Source organism: Heterodontus francisci, chromosome 1 (assembly GCF_036365525.1).
Source record: "Heterodontus francisci isolate sHetFra1 chromosome 1, sHetFra1.hap1, whole genome shotgun sequence".
NCBI classification, from domain to species: Eukaryota; Metazoa; Chordata; class Chondrichthyes; order Heterodontiformes; family Heterodontidae; genus Heterodontus; species Heterodontus francisci.
In genome coordinates, this window is record NC_090371.1 from 161052364 (window position 1) to 161076182 (window position 23819).

The following is a 23819-nucleotide window of genomic DNA, read 5'->3' on the forward strand; positions in this document are numbered from 1 at the left end:
ATTTATATAGCACCTTTAAAGAGTAAAACATATCAAGGTGCTTCACAGGAGTGTTATCAAACAAAATTTGACACCAAACCATGTAAGGAGATATTGGAGATAGAAGACCAAAAGCTTGGTTACAGGGGTAAGTTTTAAGGAACGGTTTAAAGAAGGAGGCAGCTAAAGAGGCGGAGGCTTTCCAGAGCTTCGGCCTAGACGGCTGAAGGCACGGTTGCAAATTGTCGAATAATTAAAATCAGAGATGCGTAAGAGATCAAAATTAGAGGAGTGTCGAAATCTCAGACCATTGTAGCCTGGAGACGATTACAGAGACGGGGAAGGTTGAAGCCATGAAAGGATTTGAAAATGAGGATGAGACTCTTAAAATCGAGGCATTGCTGGAGTGGGAGCCAATGTAGGCCAACGAGTGCAAGGGTGATGAGTGAACAGGACTTGGTATGAGTTAGGATATAGGTAGCCGAGTTTTTCAAAGAGTTCCAGTTTATGGAGGGTGGAAAATGGGAGACAAGTCAGAAGAGTATTAGACTAGTCAAGACTAGAGGTTAAGCTAGGCATAGATGAAGGTTTCAGTAGCAGATGAGCTGGGGCAATGTTAGTGTCTAGTCTTGCAACTATGTTCATTTTATACAGTACAAAAAGATACTTTAAATGTTTCATAACTTCAAGTAGAAACTAAACATTATTTTCTATCCGAGAAGGACTTGCAGAATGCAAAGTTGAAATATGGTGGGTTCTGTCCAGCCAGCTGACATCCAAAGTAAACTTTATACTGTATAGTAAATAGGATAATTTTTGATTAACCCTCTATCTGCAGTTATCGTAGAAACCAAGGAAGTTTTAGAGAACGTGACAACCTCACGTCAAACTTTAGACAACACAACCAGCAAACTTCAAGCAAACTTGACTGATGTACGAACAAATCTCAATAACACATTGAATGATGCAGCTTGCAGAGTACCTGAAACTGTTGCATATTGTGATGACATAAGGAATTCACTGGACTCTCTCAATATAAATGCAAACTTTAGCCAGGTAAGACATGCTTTGTTTAAGTCCACTTTCTCTCCTCATCCTTCCCCCACCCAATAACATGTTCAGGTTATAGTTTATAGCTTAAATTTCTCCTTGCCCACTCCCTTTCCCCCCCCCCCGCCACTACTATTTAAGAGATTACAATAGTGCTTCTCATAGATTGTTCATTTACCAACTGAGCATAAGCAAAACAACTCATCAAAAATTCAAAAATGAGGACTCCTGGAAATTTTTAAATAAATGTTGCTAAAAATTAATTTTTTCTGCCCTTTATCCCATTACCAATCTGCAAATATTGTTCATGGAGGTAAAACAATATGTTAACAGTCTGAATTAGTTAAATTAGAAGGTAGCACCTGCAGCCTTTGTTACTGTAAACATAATTGTATGTGTCGCTGTTGACTTTATAACACTTCCCATCTAAATCTAGATTGCAATTAAATTACAGTTCACAAAACTCAGTACTGTTTTAAAATTATTTTTTATGTATGCATTACAAAAATATTCAGAACTGTGTATTCTTAAACAGAAATGAGATCTGCTCAATTCCTTTCTCCTTCGCATTTTACTTGCTAAGTTTTCCAATTGTTAAGCAATCATTTGGGTCATAATGGCACTTGCTGCTGACCTTGAAGAAAGCTGCCCACAAAGATCTAGCCAATCACATTGAAGAATTCTCACAGTTGTTCTGGACTGGTGGTAAGAAGGGGTGTGGGTGGTTCCCACTGTTCACCTCCCAACTGACCGCAATTGTGTTTTGCTTAAAATGATGAGTTAGCCCCTGAGTGTTTTACTTGCCAAATAAACAGACAAATTACATGTTTTCTTGTAGGTTTAAAGCAGAGGGTTAGCTATTTATTGGACTATATTCCCCAAAATGTTTGCAATGCCACTCATGCACGCGTGCACTCTTGTATGCACTCTCGCATGCACTCTCGAGAAGATAGATAGAAGGTATGGGTAAGAGTTCAAGGTGTGGTAGATGTTCGTGGTTTACAGTAAACCAGTTGAATCTTCTAAGTCTCTTTTAACGGTGTAGGCCTGGGTTTTGTCGTCTTGAACTTCTTGAGGTGTTGTAGATTTCTTTTGGTTAAGATTTCAGTTCTCTGCTGCACCAACTTGGAGCTGGCCTCATCCATGCTTCTTGCAGTGGCAGGAATCTGTCTGGCAGGCCAGCCAAAGCAACCAGCAACACAGTGTATGTGCACATCAGCAATCTCCTGTACGCTGCCTCATTGAGGTCCTCATCTGAGTCTTCTGCTAAAGAACTTGTCTGCAACCTTGCCCTTCAGTGAGTTGGCAAGTGAGCTATCCTTTCCCCTTGGCCTGGTTGCAGTTCACTTGTGCCCGGATGACTCACTCAGTACAGATCCCAACTCTACATTTGCCTTCAAGGTATGTGCAGAGGTTGGGGCTTCTTCGTTAGTGCTGTGCTATTGCTCTCTCTCTTCCTCCTTGGGTTGCTGTGGCTGGCCAGGCAATAGTCCTTGGATGTCTGAAAGCAGGAAATCAGAAGGGGAAGGTTGGTATGAGAGAAGCAAGGTGGGGTGGGAAGCAAGAGGCCCATTGTCACACTATCAGCTTGCTCATCATGCCAGATAGCAAGATTAGAGTGTGCTGGAGTTGAGAAGAGGCATAAGGCAGGAATATGCCATCATTCTCAATGTTCTCAGTGATGCCGGATGTCACGGGTTGTATCGCAGCCAGCCCAATAATGCTGAGAGCCATCTCCTCCATAGGCTCAGGAGATGCAGGTGTCCTTGTCCCCTGCCTGTTCTACCCTGCTCCCTTCTATTGTGTGCCATCTTGTCCTGCAAAAGGGAGAGGGCAGAATGTCAGTAATGGTATAGCATTGTGTTTGGGTGATGTGCATGCCATAGCTGAAGTTATGTGGAGGCAGCAAGAAGTAGGTATGAAACTGGTAGCATTGGCAGGTGTGTGAAGGTGAGGTGGAGTTGTGATGAAACATAGGTATAATAGGCTTAATTAGGTCGAATTTAGATATAGCTAATACATTATACCTTTTAGAATTAAAGATTGAATAAATGGTCAGTTTTCAAGACTCACTGAAATTCCCCTTTAAGAAGAAGGCTTATGTTAGGATGAGACGTGAAGGCTCAGTTAGGGCGCTTGAGAGTTACAAGCTAGCCAGGAAGGATCTAAAGGGAGAACTAAGAAGAGCAAGGAGAGGACACGAGAAGTCATTGGCAGATAGGATCAAGGAAAACCCTAAGGCTTTCTATAGATATATCAGGAATAAAAGAATGACTAGAGTTAGATTAGGGCCAATCAAGGATAGTAGTGGGAAGTTGTGTGTGGAATCAGAGGAGATAGGGGAAGCGTTAAATGAATATTTTTCGTCAGTATTTATAGTAGAGAAAGAAAATGTTGTCGAGGAGAATACTGAGATTCAGGCTACTAGGCTAGATGGGATTGAGGTTCACAAGGAGGAGGTGTTAGCAATTTTGGAAAGTGTGAAAATAGATAAGTCCCCTGGGCCAGATGGGATTTATCCTAGGATTCTCTGGGAAGCCAGGGAGGAGATTGCAGAGCCTTTGTCCTTGATCTTTCTGTCGTCATTGTCGACAGGAATAGTGCCGGAAGACTGGAGGATAGCAAATGTTGTCCCCTTGTTCAAAAAGGGGAGTGGAGACAGCCCTGGTAATTATAGACTTGTGAGCCTTACTTCGGTTGTGGGTAAAATGTTGGAAAAGGTTATAAGAGACCGGATTTATAATCATCTTGAAAAGAATAAGTTCATTAGCGATAGTCAGCACGGTTTTGTGAAGGGTAGGTCGTGCCTCACAAGCCTTATTGAGTTTTTCGAAAAGGTGACCAAACAGGTGGATGAGGGTAAAGCAGTGGATGTGGTGTATATGGATTTCAGTAAGGCGTTTGATAAGGTTCCCCACGGTAGGCTATTGCAGAAAATACGGAAGTATGGGGTTGAAGGTGATTTAGAGCTTTGGATCAGAAATTGGCTAGCTGAAAGAAGACAGAGGGTGGTGGTTGATGGCAAATGTTCATCCTGGAGTTTAGTTACTAGTGGTGTACCGCAAGGATCTGTTTTGGGGCCACTGCTGTTTGTCATTTTTATAAATGACCTGGAAGAGGGTGTAGAAGGGTGAGTTAGTAAATTTGCGGATGACACGAAGGTCGGTGGAGTTGTGGATAGTGCCGTAGGATGTTGTAGGGTACAGAGGGACATAGATAGACTGCAGAGCTGGGCTGAGAGATGGCAAATGGAGTTTAATGCGGAAAAGTGTGAGGTGATTCACTTTGGAAGGAGTAACAGGAATGCAGAGTACTGGGCTAATGGGAAGATTCTTGGTAGTGTAGATGAACAGAGAGATCTTGGTGTCCAGGTACATAAATCCCTGAAAGATGCTACCCAGGTTAATAGGGCTGTTAAGAAGGCATATGGTGTGTTAGCTTTTATTAGTAGGGGGATCGAGTTTCGGAGCCACGAGGTCATGCTGCAGCTGTACAAAACTCTGGTGAGACCACACCTGGAGTATTGCGTGCAGTTCTGGTCACCGCATTATAGGAAGGATGTGGAAGCTATGGAAAGGGTGCAGAGGAGATTTACTAGGATGTTGCCTGGTATGGAGGGAAGGTCTTACGAGGAAAGGCTGAGGGACTTGAGGTTGTTTTCGTTGGAGAGAAGGAGGAGGAGAGGTGACTTAATAGAGACATATAAGATAATCAGAGGGTTAGATAGGGTGGATAGTGGGAGTCTTTTTCCTCGGATGGTGATGGCAAACACGAGGGGACATAGCTTTAAGTTGAGGGGTGATAGAGATAGTACAGATGTTAGAGGTAGTTTCTTTACTCAGATAATAGTAGGGGCGTGGAACACCCTGCCTGCAACAGTAGTAGACTCGCCAACTTTAAGGGCATTTAAGTGGTCATTGGATAGACATATGGATGAAAATGGAATAGTGTAGGTCAGATGGTTTCACAGGTCGGCGCAACATCGAGGGCCGAAGGGCCTGTACTGCGCTGTAATGTTCTAATGTTCTAAAAAGTTGAAGTGTAGAATTAGCAGCAGAGCTGCTGCTTCTTGTTTAGGCTAGATCTTTCCACAGCCCCTGGCTGGACTGCCTTCTCTGTGATGTTGTTGTGATCTGTCCTCTCTCTCTCCAGAGGGTTACCGTTTAAAGGCCAAAATCCATCACAGAGTTTGTGTTAGTTGCCGCATGGCCTTCTCCCCTGGTCTGACCACACAATGGACCAGAATGTGGAATCCATGGCTATCTATTAATGTTTGATTGGATACTGTTCTGTTATGATTTGTCTACTTCACACCTTCTTTGTCTCAAAAGGAAACCATTCAATTTGAGAATGTCTCTTGATGTTTCCAGGATGGGTGTAGTCGACACCCCTTAGTCTGGAATGTATCCTTTTGTCTTTTCGAGATAGTGAGACAGTTTGAATATACAGGCCAGGTCATCGGACCGTCGTTGGCCATCTTGCAGCACATTCACTTTTCCTTTTTTTAAAAGTGGACCTTTTCAAAGAGTCTACATTGAATAAAGTTCTTATCCTAAAGGTAGGCATACGATATGTCATTACTGGGCGTGACACAGTCAACAAACCACAAAGTAAAAACCACTGATTATCCTTCACCGTTAAATCATTTTACAGACAGCAAAATAAAGATTGAGGCATGCATGTGGGATTAAGGTAGAAGCTGAAATATCAAACTTAAAAAAAAAATAAAAATCTATGGAATGTTCCTATAATGGAAACATTTGGCTTTCCACAAACATTAGCTTTTAAGGGCCAGAGAGATTGTTCATTAAGAATTATGAATTATGCAGTATGCCGTTTAAAAACGCAGTTTATACTTCATTCAATACAGTGTAACTTTTTCAACGGTTTTTACAGTGGGACTGATAGCTTAAAAGTGGAAGTTCACACAAATTCAAGTAATTTCTAAAGGTTTCCATCTGCGGGGTCTGCAGCAATGCACCCTTTGAAGGAGTGGGAAATCACTGACAGCAACTTTTGGATTTCAGTGTTTAACTGCCTATGTGGAAAAAAATCAGAAGCAGCTGTCAGTTTCACAGTTGTAATGATGGCACATTCTGACAGTTTCACTGTCATTACAACTGCAAAATCCAGGGGCTGAATTTTACCGACCACCCGACGTCAGGGGTCGTGATACTGGGGGGCCTGTAAAATGCTTCCGGGAGAAGCTCACCACGGGCCTCGATGCCAGGAAAGTCTGGTCCCAAATTGCTGGCGGCGGCGAAGCCATATGGCGGCCCCCCCTCTCCCACTGCTGCTTGCGAGGGGAGCAGAATTTCAATATGTTAATCAATGCAAATTAATGAATTGATGCCTTACCTGCTGCCGCCGGCCGTCCCGCTCCAATATTCCAGTCAGTTGACTGGACTCCCATGCCTTTGGATCTCCGTCTGGAGATCCGATGCAGGACACTGGTGGGGAGGTGGGAGGAGGCAAGTTTTCAAGATGGGGGGGAATGGAGTGGGGTAAAATGTTTTTGATTGGTCTAGGGGGTGGTAGGAAGAGGTAAAGTTCATAGTTTATTAACTTGGATGGGGGAAGGTCGGGATCGCAAGGTAAGTTTTTTTTTCTTGAGGTGGGAGCTGGTGAAGAGGGCAGGTAATAATGTTTAAGGCAGTTGGGGAGGCAGTGGGAGAGGGTCGCGATAGCTTTATTAACTTTTTACAATCAGGTTTCTTCAAAAATTTAAATTACAATGAAGGGCTGAAAGTCCTTTAAAACTGGCGTCTGTGCCTGCGCAATGGACAGGGACAGACCGCCCACTTCCTCCCACGTCTTCAGGGGAGCTGTCTGCCATGGCCATGTAAATGAGCCACCGCTTTTAATATCGTGGCGGCTCTACGGAGTAAAGCCTGTGTATACGGGCTGCTGTTTTATTTTACGGCCCAGGCCTTTTTGAGCCACCTGAAATTATGTTTTTCAGTTACAAGATGTTGACTCTGAACTCGCCAAAGTGAATGATGTGCTGAAAACTGACTTTGAAGGCTTGATTCAGAAGGTAAGCAATGCTTTTTTCACTTGGGACCTTTAAAATTCCAATTATGTTATGCTGTCACCTCTGGATTTCTACCGGGTATTGCTCTTAATGCTGTTACTTTTAACTAAATTCTGAAGGGTTGATTGTTACTACAGTATTGAAAATTGCATTCTACATGACAGATGCTGTGATTTATATGGTGCCAATGTTCGAGTAATATTTAAAGGACGAAAGATGAATTTTGTGTTCCAAAGACTCTGTATCATTTGGGTGTGTTTTCTTTGATTATAAAGACTGATAATCTCTTTAGATGACCTTCAATTTCTTTAAGGGAATTTGCTGCACGCGAACTTGGAAACGGCTGCGATTGACTAGGAAAAATTCTGTAAAACTATAGAGTGGTGGAGATGTTAAGGTCATGGTAGCGAGTCCAGGGTTAGTGAAGGACAGTTTAGGGGATGTTCAAATCTGCAGGTTTTTTAGTAGCTGCGTCTTGTGCGCTCAGAGAAGTATGGAATAGAGTTCCATCAAAAGCAGTTAATACTGTTATTTAACTACTTTATAAAAAAAAAGGCTGGATGAATTAAGAATGGAGCTGAGGCCAAATAATTTACACTAGTGGATTGTGACTAATGGCATGTGTAGAGTGTTGCTGGTTGGAGTTGAATAGTCAGGGTATTATAACACTTGATCAATGTCTTAACGTTCAATTTGTTTATCTCTCTGAGAGGCCATAAAAGAGCTGAGCCTGAACATCTTGTAGGTTTTCCTTGTGATCTATCACCTCCTTTGGATATTGTGAAAAACCTATAACAATAAATTATATATTGCTGAACAAAGAGACATGCTGTCGAAGCTTTTCGCCTTGCACTCATCAGAACAGGCACAAGAATGCCAAATTTCATAGGGAGCAACAATTTATACTGCATGATTGGTTGGTCTAGTCAAGGCGTTGCCATGGAGAATGGACCAGGGAACTATTCTCCCCCATGCTTTTATTTAATTCAAAAAAGGCACAATGTCTACACAGGACAGGTCCCTGCAAATGAACATGTGTAACTTCTAGCAAGCGCAAGTGATCCACATTGCAAGCCCAACTGACAATCTTAAATTGGTTGTTAGTGTAATTCTTGGTACACTCGATTGTTCTTTAAGTGCTGTCCAATTGCGGAATCGCATCTAATGTTAAACATTGTATTCTGAGTTTTGCAAGGTTTTGGCATTTAGAAATAAACTATTTCTGGTTCAGTACTTGGTTGTGTCCTGTTTGTTTAATATTTTTTGTATATGCTATGCATATATGTGATAAATATGCATGTCTGCTAATGTATAATCTGTATGCTGCTAGTGGATTTGATTTATGTTAATTTTAAAGCAGACGTGCACATTTGTTTTAATGGTAATAAGTGGAAAATAATGTTGCGTCTTACATTCTGGTTGCTCCATTTACATGAAAATTTAATCACAGTTAATGAGTGGAACTCTGATTTGAATAATTTCCAGAGCTCCCCCCCCATTTACATACAAGCCTCTTGCAGAATTCCCCCTTTCACACACCAGTCCCTTGGACACTCAGCATAGCGGCAGTGGCTGCTGTCAACCCACTTCCCCTGTGCTGCTCTGGTTAGGTTACCTGCCCTTTCACAGCTCCGAGGACTCTTGTCTTGGTGGCGCCAGCTTTTCAAAGTCGCAAAACTGAAAGCACGTGAGTGCTGCATGTCAACCAGAAAATTGAGAAACCTTTGTTGAATTTCAGTGAATTAGATTCAAATTTATTTAAAGCAGCATTTACAACATTTAAATGACAATGTTGATGCGTCGGAGCATCAGTATCGCCACAGTACTTCCCCGCCTCCAACGAAATTGGCACACTGTGGTATGGCGCCATGTTTCGTGGCTGACAGCTCCGTGGGGATTCTCCACCCCCCACGCCACCGAACCCACCTCCAACAAGAGAACAAAATGCAGCCCTAAGTGTCACACAAAATCCATATCATGCAACAATTATTAATTGAAGGATATCAAACAAATCTTCTATTCCTTTCCCCCTTTCTCTAACAAATACCCAGTCAAAAATTGGTTTGGGAGTTACCATGCATATTTGGGGTTTCAATAGAATGGCTAAGTTATCTTGCCTTGGACTGTCCCACATACCCCATCCCCCATCTGAATGATAGTTGATCGTTAGCGAGGCCACATCTGTTCACAGCAATATTGTGGTGCAACAGTGTTTCACAATCCTTCAGTCTGATTGGTTAAGGAGATGTTCAGTTGCTTGTCCTGTTCACTCATGTCCTAGATGCCCAGTTCCCTCACTGCAATGTTTTCAGCTCCCACTTTCACCAATTTCCCACACAAAAAAATGTAAAATCTTAAACGTGCAAGGGAAAATCTTAACTAATGGCAAATACTGTAGTTTCACTCCTTCAGAAAATTACTGTACAATACGTCTTGCATTCTTCACCACCATGTCTCTTTCTCATCTCTCTGCAAAGAGAGTTTATACCAGTACCTGAGATGGCAGTCAGGTAACCTGTGCTATCTGTTAGTGGCTGTACAAGAGTACCATACAGTGATCTAAACTGTCTTACCTCTGCTCAGCTTCAAGAAGTAACCTAGTTTAAAGCAGAACATATGGAAATTGTATTAAAACTTAGTGTTGTCTTGTGCTAGTACATCAATGCAGTATTTCACACCATTGAACAATTACAGTAAAGGTATATTTAAAAAAAAATAAAAACATCTGTGAGCTTCCATGCTCTTCAGGGTGAGAATGTATTGGCAGCTAATGTCAATATGAAGCACTTTCAGGTTAATAGTCGTACAGCTAGTTGCATGGAGAAATCTTCCCCATTCAAGCCCAACAAAATGCTCAGCAGACCACATCCTACAGAGCCAATGCGAATCTCATAATTTTCCACACCAGCCATCTGCTTTAATTTCTGCATTTAATTTGTGTATAAATTTGGTTTATGCTTAAACAATGAGTAAACAATGATCGGAGTGAGATAGCTAATTTATGCTAAGTCATGCCTAGCTTTGTGGTAGCCATTAGGAAATGATGTAAAACTGACAACATGTAGTTCATAAAATATATCCTTTGAGACTGAAAAGACATTCATTCATCAGTCAGAAGAGGATGACCCAGGTGAACTAATAATAATGAACTTAGTTGAATTATCATCATAGAATTATACAAGGCAGAAGGAGGTCATTCAGCCCATCATGCCTGTGCTGGCTTTTTGAAAGAGCTATTCAATTAGTCCCACTCACCTCTTTCCCTATAGCCTTGCAAATTTCTCCTTTTTCAGGAAAAATCCAATTCCCTTTTTAAAGTGTTTTTCATATTTATTCCTTCTTGGAATTTGTACTTCGCTGGCAAGACCAGCATTTATTGTCCATTCTTAATTGTCTTTGAGAAGGGATGCTGTGCTGCTGCCATGAACTGCTGTAGTCTTTCTAATGAGGGTACTGTCTCAGTGCTGTTAGGTAGGGGGTTCTAGCCATGGTGAAGGAATGACCGTTATATTTACAGATTAGATTGGTGTGTGACTTGGAAAACTCAGGTATGTCTTGTCCAAACTGGTTTTGAATCTGCTTCCACCAACCTTTCAAGTGGTGAATCCCAGATTGTAATGATTCATGGTTTTTTTTCTTTTCAGATTCTCCTTATTTCTCCACTGGATTTTTTGCCAATGATAAATTTTATCGTCATTATTTTTGCTGGAGCTACTGAGGATAAAATAAAAAAAAATCTGTTTGCACTGTTGGTTCATATGTTAATAATCTACTTCTATAATTTTAGGGACATTCAGCATTTAACAATACTCCAGAAGTGCTTCAGAATGAAACCAAATCCTTTACATCAGGTACAGCTATAGAAAAATCCTCTGTGTTTTTGATTTTGTGCATAAATTTCTTTTTCTTAAATAAACAATAGCTTAACTGTTAGCTTGCTGAAAGAGAAATGTGTGCATGCAGAAGAGTGCGAAGTTTTAGAATTGTTTTTCAATTCATTTATACTGAACCTTTTTTCTGGTGTGTTTCTCTTGTTTACAACAACATCTTCTCAATTTTGCAGCACTTCCTTGTAAGTTTAAGCAAAATCTAAGCACAGTATGTAAATACAATAACATAGTGTGCCTTTTTGTGTGTTTTTCCTGTAATGCACCAGAGTTTTCTAATCTCAGCAATCTATTTGCAGAAGCTACAATAATTCTTTTTTATGTTCTGAAAAACTGAATTTCTACTGAATTTAAAATGTTAGTCACTGTCCATTTGTGATGGCAAACTAATCCCTATACTCTGTATAAAGCTCTTTCACTGGGCTGAATTTTTACAGCTTCAAAAACAGCACAGTGCAGGCGCAAGATGTGCACTGGGGAGCCGTTGCGATATTTTTGCGTGGTGGCTCATTAACATGGAGGGGGTGGAATGCCCGCCCCCGATTATGTAGAGGAGGTAGGCGCTCCGTCCATGGCAACAGCGCCCGGTGCCCAGTGCCATCGCGCAGGCGTGGCGCCATTTTTAAAGGGCTTAAAGTCCTTCAGTTAGATTTAAATTTTTAAAGGTCATGTCTCCAAAAAATAAGATTTATAATTTAAATATGACTTTGAATCCCCTTTTCCACCCCGCAATGAGTACTCAATATATAAATTGCCCCCTCCCCCCAAAATAAACTTTTATTCCGATCCCGAACTTTATTAACGTTGAGCCTCATGGGAGAGACTAGAACTAGGGGACGCAGTTTAAGAAATAAGGGGTTGTCCATTTAAGATGGAGATGAGGAGAAATTTTTTCTCTGATGGTTGAGTCTTTGAAACACTCTTCCCTAGAGAGCGGTGGAGGCAGGATCATTGAATATTTTTAAGGCAGAGGTAGATTAGTTCTTGACTAATGAGAGTCAAAGTTTGTCGGGGGTAGACAAGAAAGTGGAGTCGAAGCCACAATTAGATCAGCCATGATCTTATTAAATGGCGCAGCAGACTCAAAGGGGCCAAATGGCCTACTCCTGCTCCTAATTCCTATGTTCGTATGACCAATTCCATAGAAGCCTTACATAAATGCTCACTGGCATTGTCTCATTGTGTTGGTAATGTATTAGCTTGTGTTTACTATGCACTTTTGCTGTTATGGAGTCATAGAGTCGTACAGCATAGAAACAGGCCCTTCGGCCCACCGCGTCCATGCCGACCATAATGCCTATCTATACTAATCCCACCTGCCTGCATTACTTCCATATGCCTCTGTGCCTTTCTCATTCAAGTACCTGTCCAGATGCCTCTTAAATGTTGCTGCTGTTACTGCCTCCACCATCTCTTCTGGCAGCTCATTCCAGATACCCACTATTCTCTGAGAAAAATTTACCCCTTTGATCCCCTTTAAGCCTCCTCCCTCTCACTTTAAATCTATGCTCTCTAGTTTTAGTCACCCATACCATGGGAAACAGACTCTGGTTATCTACCCTATCTATGCCTCTCATAATTTTATATACCTCTATCATGTCCCCTCTCAGTCTCCTTCGCTCCAGGGAAAACAGCCCCAGTCTATCCAATCTCTCTTTATAACTCAAGCCCTCCAAACCAGGCAACATCCTTGTGAATCTTTTCTGCACCCTCTCTAGCTTAATCACATCTTTCCTGTAGTGCGGTGACCAGAACTGCACACAGTACTCCAAATGCGGCCTAACCAACATTATGTACAACTGTAACATGACGTCCCAACTCTTGTACTCAGTGCCTCAGCCGACGAAGGCAAGCATGCCATACGCCTCCTTCACCACCCTGTCTACCTGTGTTGCCACTTTCAGGGAACTATGTACTTGCACCCCAAGGTCTCTGCTCAACAACACTCCCCAGGGCCCTGCCATTCACTGAATATGTCCTGCCCTGGTTTAACTTCCCAAAATGCATCACTTTGCACTTGTCTGCGCTAAATTCCATTTGCCAATCCCTTGCCCACTTTCCCAGTTTATCTATATCCTGTTGTAACCTTAGACAACCTTCTTCACTGTCCATTATACCACCAATTTTGGTGTCATCTGCAAACTTACTAATCATGCCCTGTACATTCACATCCAAGTCATTAATATATATGACAAACAACAGAGGACCCAGCACCGATCCCTGTGGCACACCACTGGTCAGCGGCCTCCAATCTGAAAAACATCCCTCCACTGCCACCCTCTGCCTCCTGTCACCAAGCCAATTTTGTATCTAATTTGCTAGCTCACCCTGGATCCCATGTATTCGAACCTTCTGGACCAGTCTTGTTTTTAAAAAAAAAGTGTATACTTGTACATGGCAATAAAAAGATGTGCTCTTTATCATGGTGCATAGTGCATTTTTGTGAGCCTGTTCCATCTGTTTCAGTCAACAGTTATAACAGAATTGACACAGTTAACGAAGTGTGCACACATGTAGCTGTGCAGATTTGTATTATTTGTCCTTTGTTTCAGATGTAAAGAGTGTACTAAGTGAAGCTGAAGAGATCATTTCAAGTTTGAGCAAGGAGCCTATTATTCACGATATGCTCAATACTTTTACTGCATATCTCAATCAGGGTCAGAGATACTTTCTTGAGTACCTTCCATATTTGGAAAAATATGATTTCTACAGGTAGGTTTTTTCTTTCAAGCTTACCTTTAATACAATAGCATCAACATATTCATTATAAGATTCCAACATTGACATTTTTTTGAAAAAGCTTAAACATAATTAAAACATGCATTTTGGAAGATCTAATGCAAGTGGAAAGTGTACAGTAAATGGCAGAACCCTTAGGAGTATTGACAGGCAGAGAGATCTGGGCGTACAGGTCCACAGGTCACTGAAAGTGGCAACGCAGGTGGATAAGGTAGTCAAGAAGGCATACGGCATGCTTGCCTTCCTTCATCGGTCGGGGCATAGAGTATAAAAATAGGCAAGTCATGCTGCAGCTGTACAGAACCTTAGTTCGGCCACACTTAGAATATTGCGTGCAATTCTGGTCGCCACACTACCAGAAGGACGTGGAGGCTTTGGAGAGGGTACAGAAGAGGTTTACCAGGATGTTGCCTGGTCTGGAGGGCATTAGCTATGAGGAGAGGTTGGATAAACTCTGATTGTTTTCACTGGAACGACGGAGGTGGAGGGGCGACATGATAGAGGTTTACAAAGTTATAAGCAGCATGGACAGAGTGGATAGTCAGAAGCTTTTTCTCAGGGTGGAAGAGTCAGTTACTAGGGGACATAGGGTTAAGGTGAGAGGGGCAAAGTTTAGAGGGGATGTGCGAGGCAAGTTCTTTACACAGAGGGTGGTGAGTGCCTGGAACTTGTTGCCGGGGGAGGTGGTGGAAGCAGGTACCATAGAGACGTTTAAGAGGCATCTTGACAAATACATGAATAGGATGGGAATAGAGGGATATGGACCCCGGAAGTGCAGAAGATTTTAGTTTAGGCAGGCATCAAGATCGGCGCAGGCTTGGAGGGCCGAATGGCTTGTTGCTGTGCTGTACTGTTCATTGTTCTTATAATTATTTGCAAAATGTTTTGCACCTTAATTTGATAACTTAAACCTATCTTATAAGTTTCCAAATGTATTTGTTGCTCAATGAGAGAGGAATCAAGTGTATCATATTATTGTTTCAGTATCACAAGGTTTCAAATAAAACAGAAGTAACCAAGGATCAGTATGCGTTTAGATTTACTTACAGTCCCACTAAATGACTTGCACCACTCTACTCAGGTTTTAAAACTGGACATTGCCCGATCTCCATTTTGTTCAGTTTTAAGCATTTGCAATGAAAGCTTATTTCTGCAGCAATTAAAAACAAGTGATTTCAGCATATGTGTCCTTTTATAGATGGCTTGCCAGTGTTGCACTCTGCTGTTCAGTGGTACTTATCCTTGCTTTCAACTATCTGGGTTTGCTTTGTGGATCCTGTGGCTTTGACCAACATGCTTCTCCAACCACAAGAGGCTGTGTATCAAACACTGGAGGCAACCTTCTTTTAGCGTAAGAACTTATTATGACAAAATATTTCAAATACTGCAGTCCCAGAGCTTGACAAATGCATGTAATGTGTAACTTTTGGGGTAAAAGCATTCATTACAATGTGAATTTTGAAATTCTATAAACATATTTAAAATCTAATTGTCATTTCTTTCAGTGGAGTTGGGGTCAGCTTCATCTTCTCCTGGCTTTTGATGCTGGTAGTTTTGGCCACTTTCATTGCAGGTGGAAATGTAGAAAAACTCGCTTGTCAATCTTTAAAAGACAACAGTTTATTTAAGGTAAAGTAAAAGAGCTTTGTAAAGATGGAATTTCCGATTTTATTCACTTTTGCTATTTTTTGCAAAATTTGAGGCCCTTTTATTAGAAAATTATATATTTAGGCCTTAAAATCTCTTTGCTCCACCCATTTCTCTACCACTCTTGGGTCCTGGGGGTGGTTGGGGAAGCAGGGGCGGCCCTCAATCCTGTGCCCGATTGTCAGGCACCCCTCTCCCCATCCCCCCCCTCCCCCCCCCCCACCCCTGGGCGCAGAGCGGCTGACAACTTTCAGCGGGCAGCCTTTTCCGGCTCCAGGACGCCTACTTGCCACAGGTAAAATCTCCGTGGAGGCGGGCGAAGGCCCTTAAGTGGCCGTTAATTGGAAACTTAAGGGCCTTGATTGACCTGGGGCGGGCGGCCTGTTTTCCGCCCCGCCGTCCTACAAAAAGTAGGGCGGGAGCGGGTCAGGAAGGCCTCCCGCTCCATTTTACACCATTCCCCCGCCACCATCCAACTCGCTGGGGTGGCGTAATACTCTGGCCACGATGTCTGGAAAATCAGTGTTCTTGTGTTTTTCTCTAAATCTGTTATTTTTGTACATTTAAGGTTCTGGATACTCCCTATTTGTTGAACTCACAATGGAAACATTTCCTTTCTGGGTTTCTGCTTTCTGAACTCAACATAAACCTCACTTTTCAGAGTGTATACAGGTCAGATACTACAGTCTATTGCTAACTTATAATGCTTGTTTCGAGGGAAAAAAATACTTTGCTCCCATTTTTCTCCTTGCCACCTTCTCTAAAAGGTGTAGACTTGGCAGGGGTAGGGATCCAGGTTTGTCATGTGCCTGTTCTTCACATGTGAGATTGGACAATATGCTTTGGCAGGCTATTCAATAGTAGAGAATATTGTAGCCAATCCCAATTCTGTCTTGGTACAGTACCTCCATATGTAAGGATCACTAAACATTGACCAGGAGTGCAACTCCAGATGATTTTTTTTTCTCCAATTAACTCAAACCAAACTTGGGAAATCTGAAGCTATTGGCTGTGCCTCCCTTTGCCACCCCAGGATTACTGAATCAGAAAACCTCATGTCAAGGTGCTGATAAAGCCATTAAAAGTGCCTTTGGCACAGAAGGGCACTGACTCCTGGATGAAGAAATCAGCAATTTCTCCAGTATCTTCTTGGGGTCTTTCAACTTAGCTGGGTTGCTTCTGTCAGTTGTGAAGCACTTTGGGACATGTTTCTACATTAAAGGTGTTAAAAGAAAGTTGTTGTTGGATGGCTTGGTGTTGGAAATATTAAAAAAGTATAACATTTACATAGGGGAAAATGGACACTTTTGTGCCAGATCTAACTAGTTATCTGTAGCAGTATTAACTAATTGCATCCAAGGACTATATTAGTGTATTTACTATTGTTTTTTTCCCATAAGGCACTATTTCGGAAGGGGCACTATTGAGGAGCTCTATCCCATATGGTTTCAATTCTATAGCTTTTTTACTCCTTCAAATTTGTATGACATTGAAGTGGAAATATTATTTTACCACTCTTTTCCACTATGCCATCCATCTTAATAGATCAAATGCAGCAGCGTACACCTCAAGAATGATAACTGTTACCCATACTATTTCACAGCCATTTATGTGTGTCATATATATTATAGAAAGCAGTTGAGGTGTGAGCACTAAATCAGCTTTTCTTCATTTTATACAGCAAATGCCGCAAAAATGAAGGAGTATATTCAGCTTTTCAGCTACAACATTTATTCAACGTTGACAGTGTAAAACTCAGTAGAGTAAGTAAAAATATTGGCGTCATCTCTGGGCAAAATAATTTATAGATGGCAGAATCTTCTCCATTTAGTCCCTGCCAGAATGGCAGGACCATTTTTGGATTGGGAACCCGATATACGAATGGCCGAGCTTTCAGAGGCTCTTTCCCAGAGCAATGACAGCCTCCCGTTTCCAGGCTCCCCAGGGCAGGTGTGATGGCACATCTATTCTGTCAAAGGAAGGATATCTAATTAAAGGGAACATGACATGAGTTACAATGGTTCTCTAGCACTTGGATCTTTGAGGCTGAGGCAACCACAGGAATGGAAAGGACACCTGGGAAAGTTATCCGTGCCCTCACTTCCACCCCCCCCCCACACCCCCCCCCCCACCCCAGGTCTTTTACTCTCCTGGAGGCCCTGTTGCGGGATCTGAGTGGCTACATTGAGGTGCACTCTCTCCAGTACGGGAGGCAGATGGACACTCTCTCCAAATGAGTAGGCGTGGACGGAAGTGGCTTAGGAAGTCAGCAGAAGAAATGTCCTTCCAAACTGGAGACAGTGCACCAAGAGTATCCAGACCTTGGGATGATATGGCAGGTGAGTAGCATAACACATTCAGGTACCAACCCAAAACCCTGACTTGCTCAGCATTTCTCCTGCAAAGCACTCCTCAGGTCAACACAGCTTGCAGCTGCACTCATTCCTCTGCAGGCACCTCATATCCCCATCCGAACAGCCAATAACCTTTACTCAACTTCAGCCTCCTGCCCTCTGCACCCGTGCCTCACAATCACTTTCCACATGAGCCTTTACAGGTACTCGCATCTCTCTGAGTTCTTCCTTGAAGGAGAAGAGAGGGCGCAACTTGGCAAAAAGCAGGGGCCTGGGAAGTGGCTCTCCAGTGACAGGCACCTTGTCAGAGGTGGCCCTCCAGTAACTGGCACCTTGTCGGCCACTGGCAGTGTGTGCCCACCTGGTACACTGGTAAGGAGGTCTTGTTCGAGGAGACTGCAGATGTCAGCAGTGACGTGCCGTGAGAGTCTGAGCCTCCTGAGGCACTGGTGCTCAGACATCTCACCTCCTTCCACCTGAATCTCTGTGTCCATCCCTTTTGCCCTGTGGAGAGGCAGATCCCTGAGAAGAAGGCAGCTGGTGCTGATTCTGCTGCTGCTGCTGGAGCTGATGGTGGTAGTGTGGCTTCTTCTCTTGCCCCTCAGCAGAGGTGGAAGGTGGAACTTCATAATCTGCTACCATACTATGGTGAAGGCTGGCAGCAGGGAAATGCAGCATAAGGTAGGTGAAGTGTCTTCCAAGAAGTTGGCAGTCACATGTCAAGCATTGAAACTACACTCTCTGCGAGTGCTTTGACCAGCAGTCTGTCAATGACCATGGCCGCAGCTCTTCAGTGTAACTGATCAAAGCCTTGACAGTTTCACTGAAGAAGCTGTTCCCACTTTGTCTCACCTTGCTATGGTCAATCAGGCAAGTACACAGCGTGGAAGCCATATACTCTTGGCAAAGAAGGAATTCGTGGATAAAAAAGCTTTTAGTTGCATTTTTAATTGGCTCAGTTGTTTTCCCGCCAGACCCAAGGGTTGGGGGGTGGGGTGTGGCGGGGTCGCTGAGTGGGGAAGTCCTCACTGGACTCACAGCTCAGAGTCTGCCCCAGGGAAAGCTAGAAAAGGGCGGGATGATGTCGGGATCCCGACCCGGAGTCAATTTCAGGGACTTTACTACCCCACATGCACTGGAACCTGCCTCCACTTGGCTGGAAAAATTCTGCTTGGTTTCCTTTATTTAGCAATTCTTCAAAGAATATTTCAGGACGTTGAAAAGAGATGATGAGCTTTGTGGTTGTGGAGATAAAGGCATCAAAACCTTGTGTTTTTAAAAAATCTTTTGTTGCCTTTCCACACCTTATGTTGCAGTTTTTACTGTTGGTGAAATGGGGTTCGGACTTTATATGGAGCAAAAGGTTGTCTAACACAAGATGTTCTGTGCTAGCTCCATTGAGAATATTTCATCTTGCCTCTTAGGATTGATTCTTCTACATTTCACTTATATGTTAAATAGGGCTGCTTTGATACTAGGTGGCAGCTAGTGCACAATAACAACTACAGCCAGATTTTCTTTTACTTAAATTTGTTTTTTGGTTTTCCAATAAGGAAGTGATAGACTTTCATTCAGCACCCTGCAACCATAAACTGCTATGATCAGTAACTCAGCAAGTGGTAAACGCAAGCCTATCTTACCATTGCAGCACTTGAGGCGAGAAACACTTCTTCACAACTGAATTGTTGACCAGAGACCTGTATTTTTTTACGTTTGTTTTCCTGCATCAATCTGGAAAAGGGGGTGGTGGGGGGTGGGGTGCTGCTGTGGGGATGCGATTAGATTAAATGCTTTCCATAGATTGCCTACGAAGAAGTATTTTCGAAGTGAATTTTAAAATGGCCTTTTTCTCTTACTTTGTCCACCCGTGACTGCATTTATTTACTTGAGGGTTTCATTGACTATGACAATATGCCTCAGGTTTCGACACTTGGTGAAGTAAACTGTGTTCGTGTCAACATAATTAAACTTGTTTTCAGTTTCAAAACACTTAATTGAGTGATTGAAATTTATGTTGACCATGCAGTTTTAAATTAGGATTTGTAAAAGGAACATGGGCCTTGATTTTAATTCCTAATTCCTGCACCAGAAAATAAGCACCATGCATACCTCAATCAATTTTCTCAAATGCACAGCAGCCAAACCAGCTATGCTGGGAAGTTGTGGGCCACTGTCAGCCTGTGCTTACTCCATCCCCTCAGTCATACTTTAGACCATTAACCAGTATCACAACTAGCCAATCAAATTTAGAACGACTCATTTTTTAAGATAATACATCACAACAGTTTGCAGAAACACTTAATTTAATACCTTGATCGACATGATAAAAGCTCTGGAAATGCATGAATGTATACTATGTTCAACTTGCAACATAATGTAGCAGAGATTGTCAACTGTAGCTGGGCCAAATACCTGAAGCTCAAAATGTTCATTTTTGGAATGTTTTTGCTTAGTAGCAGTTTGGGAGATATGATGCCTGTCTCGACAAAGCAAGGACAGTGTACATAGACATTGATTATGTGACTGCAGCTTTCAATAGTGTAAGATTTTTTATGTGAACAGATCAAAAATTATGGGATCTGTGAAAGAAGTTCAAATTTACTTTTTATGGCAATAATTATTTTTCAGCATTCAACGTATCTGACCGACAAAATCAGAAATATTGATGTGAACTTAAGTACTATAGTAATACTGGATGACGAGGCAAAAAAGAGCCTTCATGATTTCGCTGACAGTGGCATTGACCAAATTAATTATACTGCCTACTTCATTGAGGTAATACTTTTTAATTCTTTTACTTTCCTAGGCGATAAAACATGGTACCAGCTAGAAAATATTGTTTTCCTTGAATTGCATACATTTTTTAATCAAATCTCCTAATTATGCTATCTTGAAATTATAAACAATTCCATCTTACCTTATGTCAGTGACATTGCTATTCAAATGAATTACAGGTAGAGCTGATGGTGCCGCTAGTTTTTTTTAAAGTGATGTTAAAATATCATCTACTGAATCCAAAGACTTAATTTAATTTTAAGCGTTCACCTAACCAATAGGGTTTTAGTTAAAGATTGTTTCATATCCAAGGAAGCTATCTATTAAAAATAAAATAATCTCTTCTTTCACACCTGTAAAATTAATGCCTCAAATATAAAGTTCTCTGCCTCTGCATCTATCCTATATAGTCATGCCACACTGTATCTCTGTAACCTCCTTGTGCACTGCAACCACCCAAATTCACCTTTCCTCTGATTTTGTCTGCTGTATATCTCCCACCTCTTTGCCAAAACATTGGTGCCACTCCTTCTGTGATGTAGGTCCCAAGCTCTGTAATTTCTTTCCTAAGCCCCTCTGCTCCTCTCACTCCTTTTTAAGACCCACCTCTTTGACCAAGTTATTAGTTGCCCCTGTTAGTATTTCTTCCTTTCGCTTAGCATCCATCTTTTTCCCTTACACCTCTTTATAGGCCTTTTCTTTTAATCATATACAATCCTTAACTTCCTTTGTTAGCCACGCTTGGCTGCCTTTACTTTTGGGGTTTTTGTGCCTTGAAGGAATGTATAGTTGGTGTAAACTATGTAATATTTCTTTAAAGACTATCCATTGCCTATGTACTGTCATACCTTTTAATGTATTTTTCCAATCCACCTCAGCAAATTTGCCCTTCATACCGTCATAATTTCTTTTGTTCAAATTTAACACCCTGGCATGAGATTGAACTACCTCAATTTCAACCATAATGTAAGATTCTATCATATTATGGTCACTCCTCCCTAAAGTTTTTTTACAAGATTATTAGTTAGCCCCATCTCATTACATAATGCTAGATCTAAAATAGCCTGTTCTCTAGTCAGTTCCTCAACATACTGCTTTAGAAAACCATCCCTAGCACACTCCAGAAACTCGTCCTCTGCAGCATTAGTGCTCATTAGGTTTACCTGGTCTATGTGCTGATTAAAGTCACCTGTGATTACTGTATTACCCATGCTACATGCTTCTCTAATCTCCAGATTAATACCATGCCCCACACTACCATTACTGTTTGGTAGCCTCTCAACAACTCCTACCTATGTTTGCTGCGCCTTGCTGTTTCTTAGCTCCACCCAAACGTTTTGTTCTTCCGATCTGAGATCCTCTCTTACTAAAGTACTGATCCCATCCCTTATTATCAGTGCAACACCACCTCCTTTTCCTTTTTGCCTGTCCTTCCTAAATGTCAGATATCCTTGAATATTCAGTTCCTAGTCTTGGTCACCCTGGAGCCATGTTTCCATAATGGCAATGAAATCATACCCATTTACCTCTATTTGGGCCTTTAAATCATCTACCTTGTTGCGAATGCTGCGTGCATTCAGGTAGAGTGCCCTTAACTTTGTTGTCTTGACATTATTCTGGATTCTAAGCCGAGTTGATGCTGTCCTTTGTTTCGCCTGCCTTCTAATGTCGCTTGCTACTTTTCTACCTCCTATTACCAGCTTTACTTCCTTCCAATTTGAGCTACCCCTCAGGTTCCCATCCCCCTGACAAGCTAGTTTAAACCCTCCCCAACAGAACGAGCAAATCTCCCTGCATTCAGTCTTTCTTAAAATGAGCTCAGATGCTGAGTATTCTGGTGATCTCCGACTTTTTGTGAAACTGATTTTAAAATCACCATGTTCCCCTGCTCAAAAAGGCATTGTGATTTTTCCTACTTGAATGAAACATGCGTTGGTACCTGTGACCTATACTAGATAGTGGAGTAGAATTCCAGAGTAGATTATAATTCGTTTATATGGAAGACATGTAAAACTCAAGAAATGAGCTCTTAAATCTTCTATGCCACACAACTTTATATAACTCCCATAGTGTAACTTACCATCAAGCAGACATCATTGCTTTTCTGCAAGTGTGCATTTTAGCACTATCCAATAAATTCACTTCAATGTTTATTTTTCTTAAATGTTCAGCTCAAGAAAAGTGTGACTATGGTGGATCTTCGCACATTTGCAAATGATCTAGAGGCTAAAGCAAATGCATTGGTAAGTTTTGAACTTGGAAGCTGGCCACATACAACTGGGGAGAGACAGCAGGGAGAGGGAGAGAGGTGCTCGTTGTTGTACATGCACATAGAGGCACTCTCGCAGATTCTTGTGGTTTATTTATTTGACACCTAAACTGACAAACTTCAAATTAAAATTAATTGTGATGCAATTAACCTAATTTTTTTCAGTCTGTTTAACAATTCTTTATGTAGCTGACTTTGTTCATCTGAATTTCATAATTTGTGCATGTAAATTTTCCATGTGAATAATTTTTTTTCATTTGGTGAAACTACATTTTATAGAGTAGTATATGTATATCCTGACATCATTCGTATTACCTTGGGCCTGTTCCAGAAAGTACTGATTTGTGACTGCTTTTATGCCATTCAGGAGCAAAGCTTTGTTTCTTTATTACAGCAGAGGCTTGTGGATTCTTAAATAAACATTCCAAATGTCAATACTATGCTATAAAGCAAAATGTAATTCTGATTAAGTAATACAACTGCGTGAACACTTGCTGAAAAATTTCTTCCATGTTGATTCCCAATGGTGATATTTGATTACCTGCTTATGGTTTTTGTAAAATGCCTATTGTGGTTGCAAACTAATCATGCATTGAGAAAAGAAAATATTCATGGGATGTGGGTGTCGCTGGCTAGGTCAGCATTTATTGCCCATTCCTAATTACCCTTGAGAAGGTGGTGGTGAGCTGCCTTCTTGAACTACTGCACTCCACAGTGCTGTTAGGAAGGCAGTTCCAGGATTTTGACCCAGCAACAGTGAAGGAACGGTGATATCGTTGCAAGTCAGGACGGTGTGTGACTTGGAGGGGAGCTTGCAGTCGTTGGTGTTCCCATGCATTGTCCTTCTAGGTGCTGGAGGTTGCAGGTTTGGAAGGTGCTGTCTAAGGAGCCTTGGTGCGTCGCTGCGGTGCATCTTGTAGCTGGTATTTACTGCTGTTACTGTGCATCGGTGGTGGAGGGAGTGAATGTTTGTGGGTGGGGTGTCAATCAAGCAGGCTGCTTTGTCCTGGATGGTATCGAGCTTCCTGAGTGTTGTTGGAGCTGCACCCATCCAAGCAAGTGGACAGTATTCCATCAAACTCCTG

The 23819-nt window shown here is 41.9% G+C and overlaps 1 protein-coding gene across 1 annotated transcript in view; it reads left to right on the plus strand.

Annotated features, from left to right (window-relative positions):
• Positions 1-23819, plus strand: part of LOC137347055 (prominin-1-A-like) — a 289266-nt gene that overhangs the window by 196783 nt on the left and 68664 nt on the right. The window contains exons 9-18 of the mRNA XM_068011104.1: positions 818-1035; positions 6992-7066; positions 10851-10914; positions 13503-13662; positions 14888-15040; positions 15195-15318; positions 15905-16008; positions 17018-17099; positions 20319-20465; positions 22637-22708. Of these exons, the coding sequence (XP_067867205.1) occupies positions 818-1035; positions 6992-7066; positions 10851-10914; positions 13503-13662; positions 14888-15040; positions 15195-15318; positions 15905-16008; positions 17018-17099; positions 20319-20465; positions 22637-22708 (1199 nt within the window). The remainder of the gene's footprint in view (positions 1-817; positions 1036-6991; positions 7067-10850; positions 10915-13502; positions 13663-14887; positions 15041-15194; positions 15319-15904; positions 16009-17017; positions 17100-20318; positions 20466-22636; positions 22709-23819) is intronic.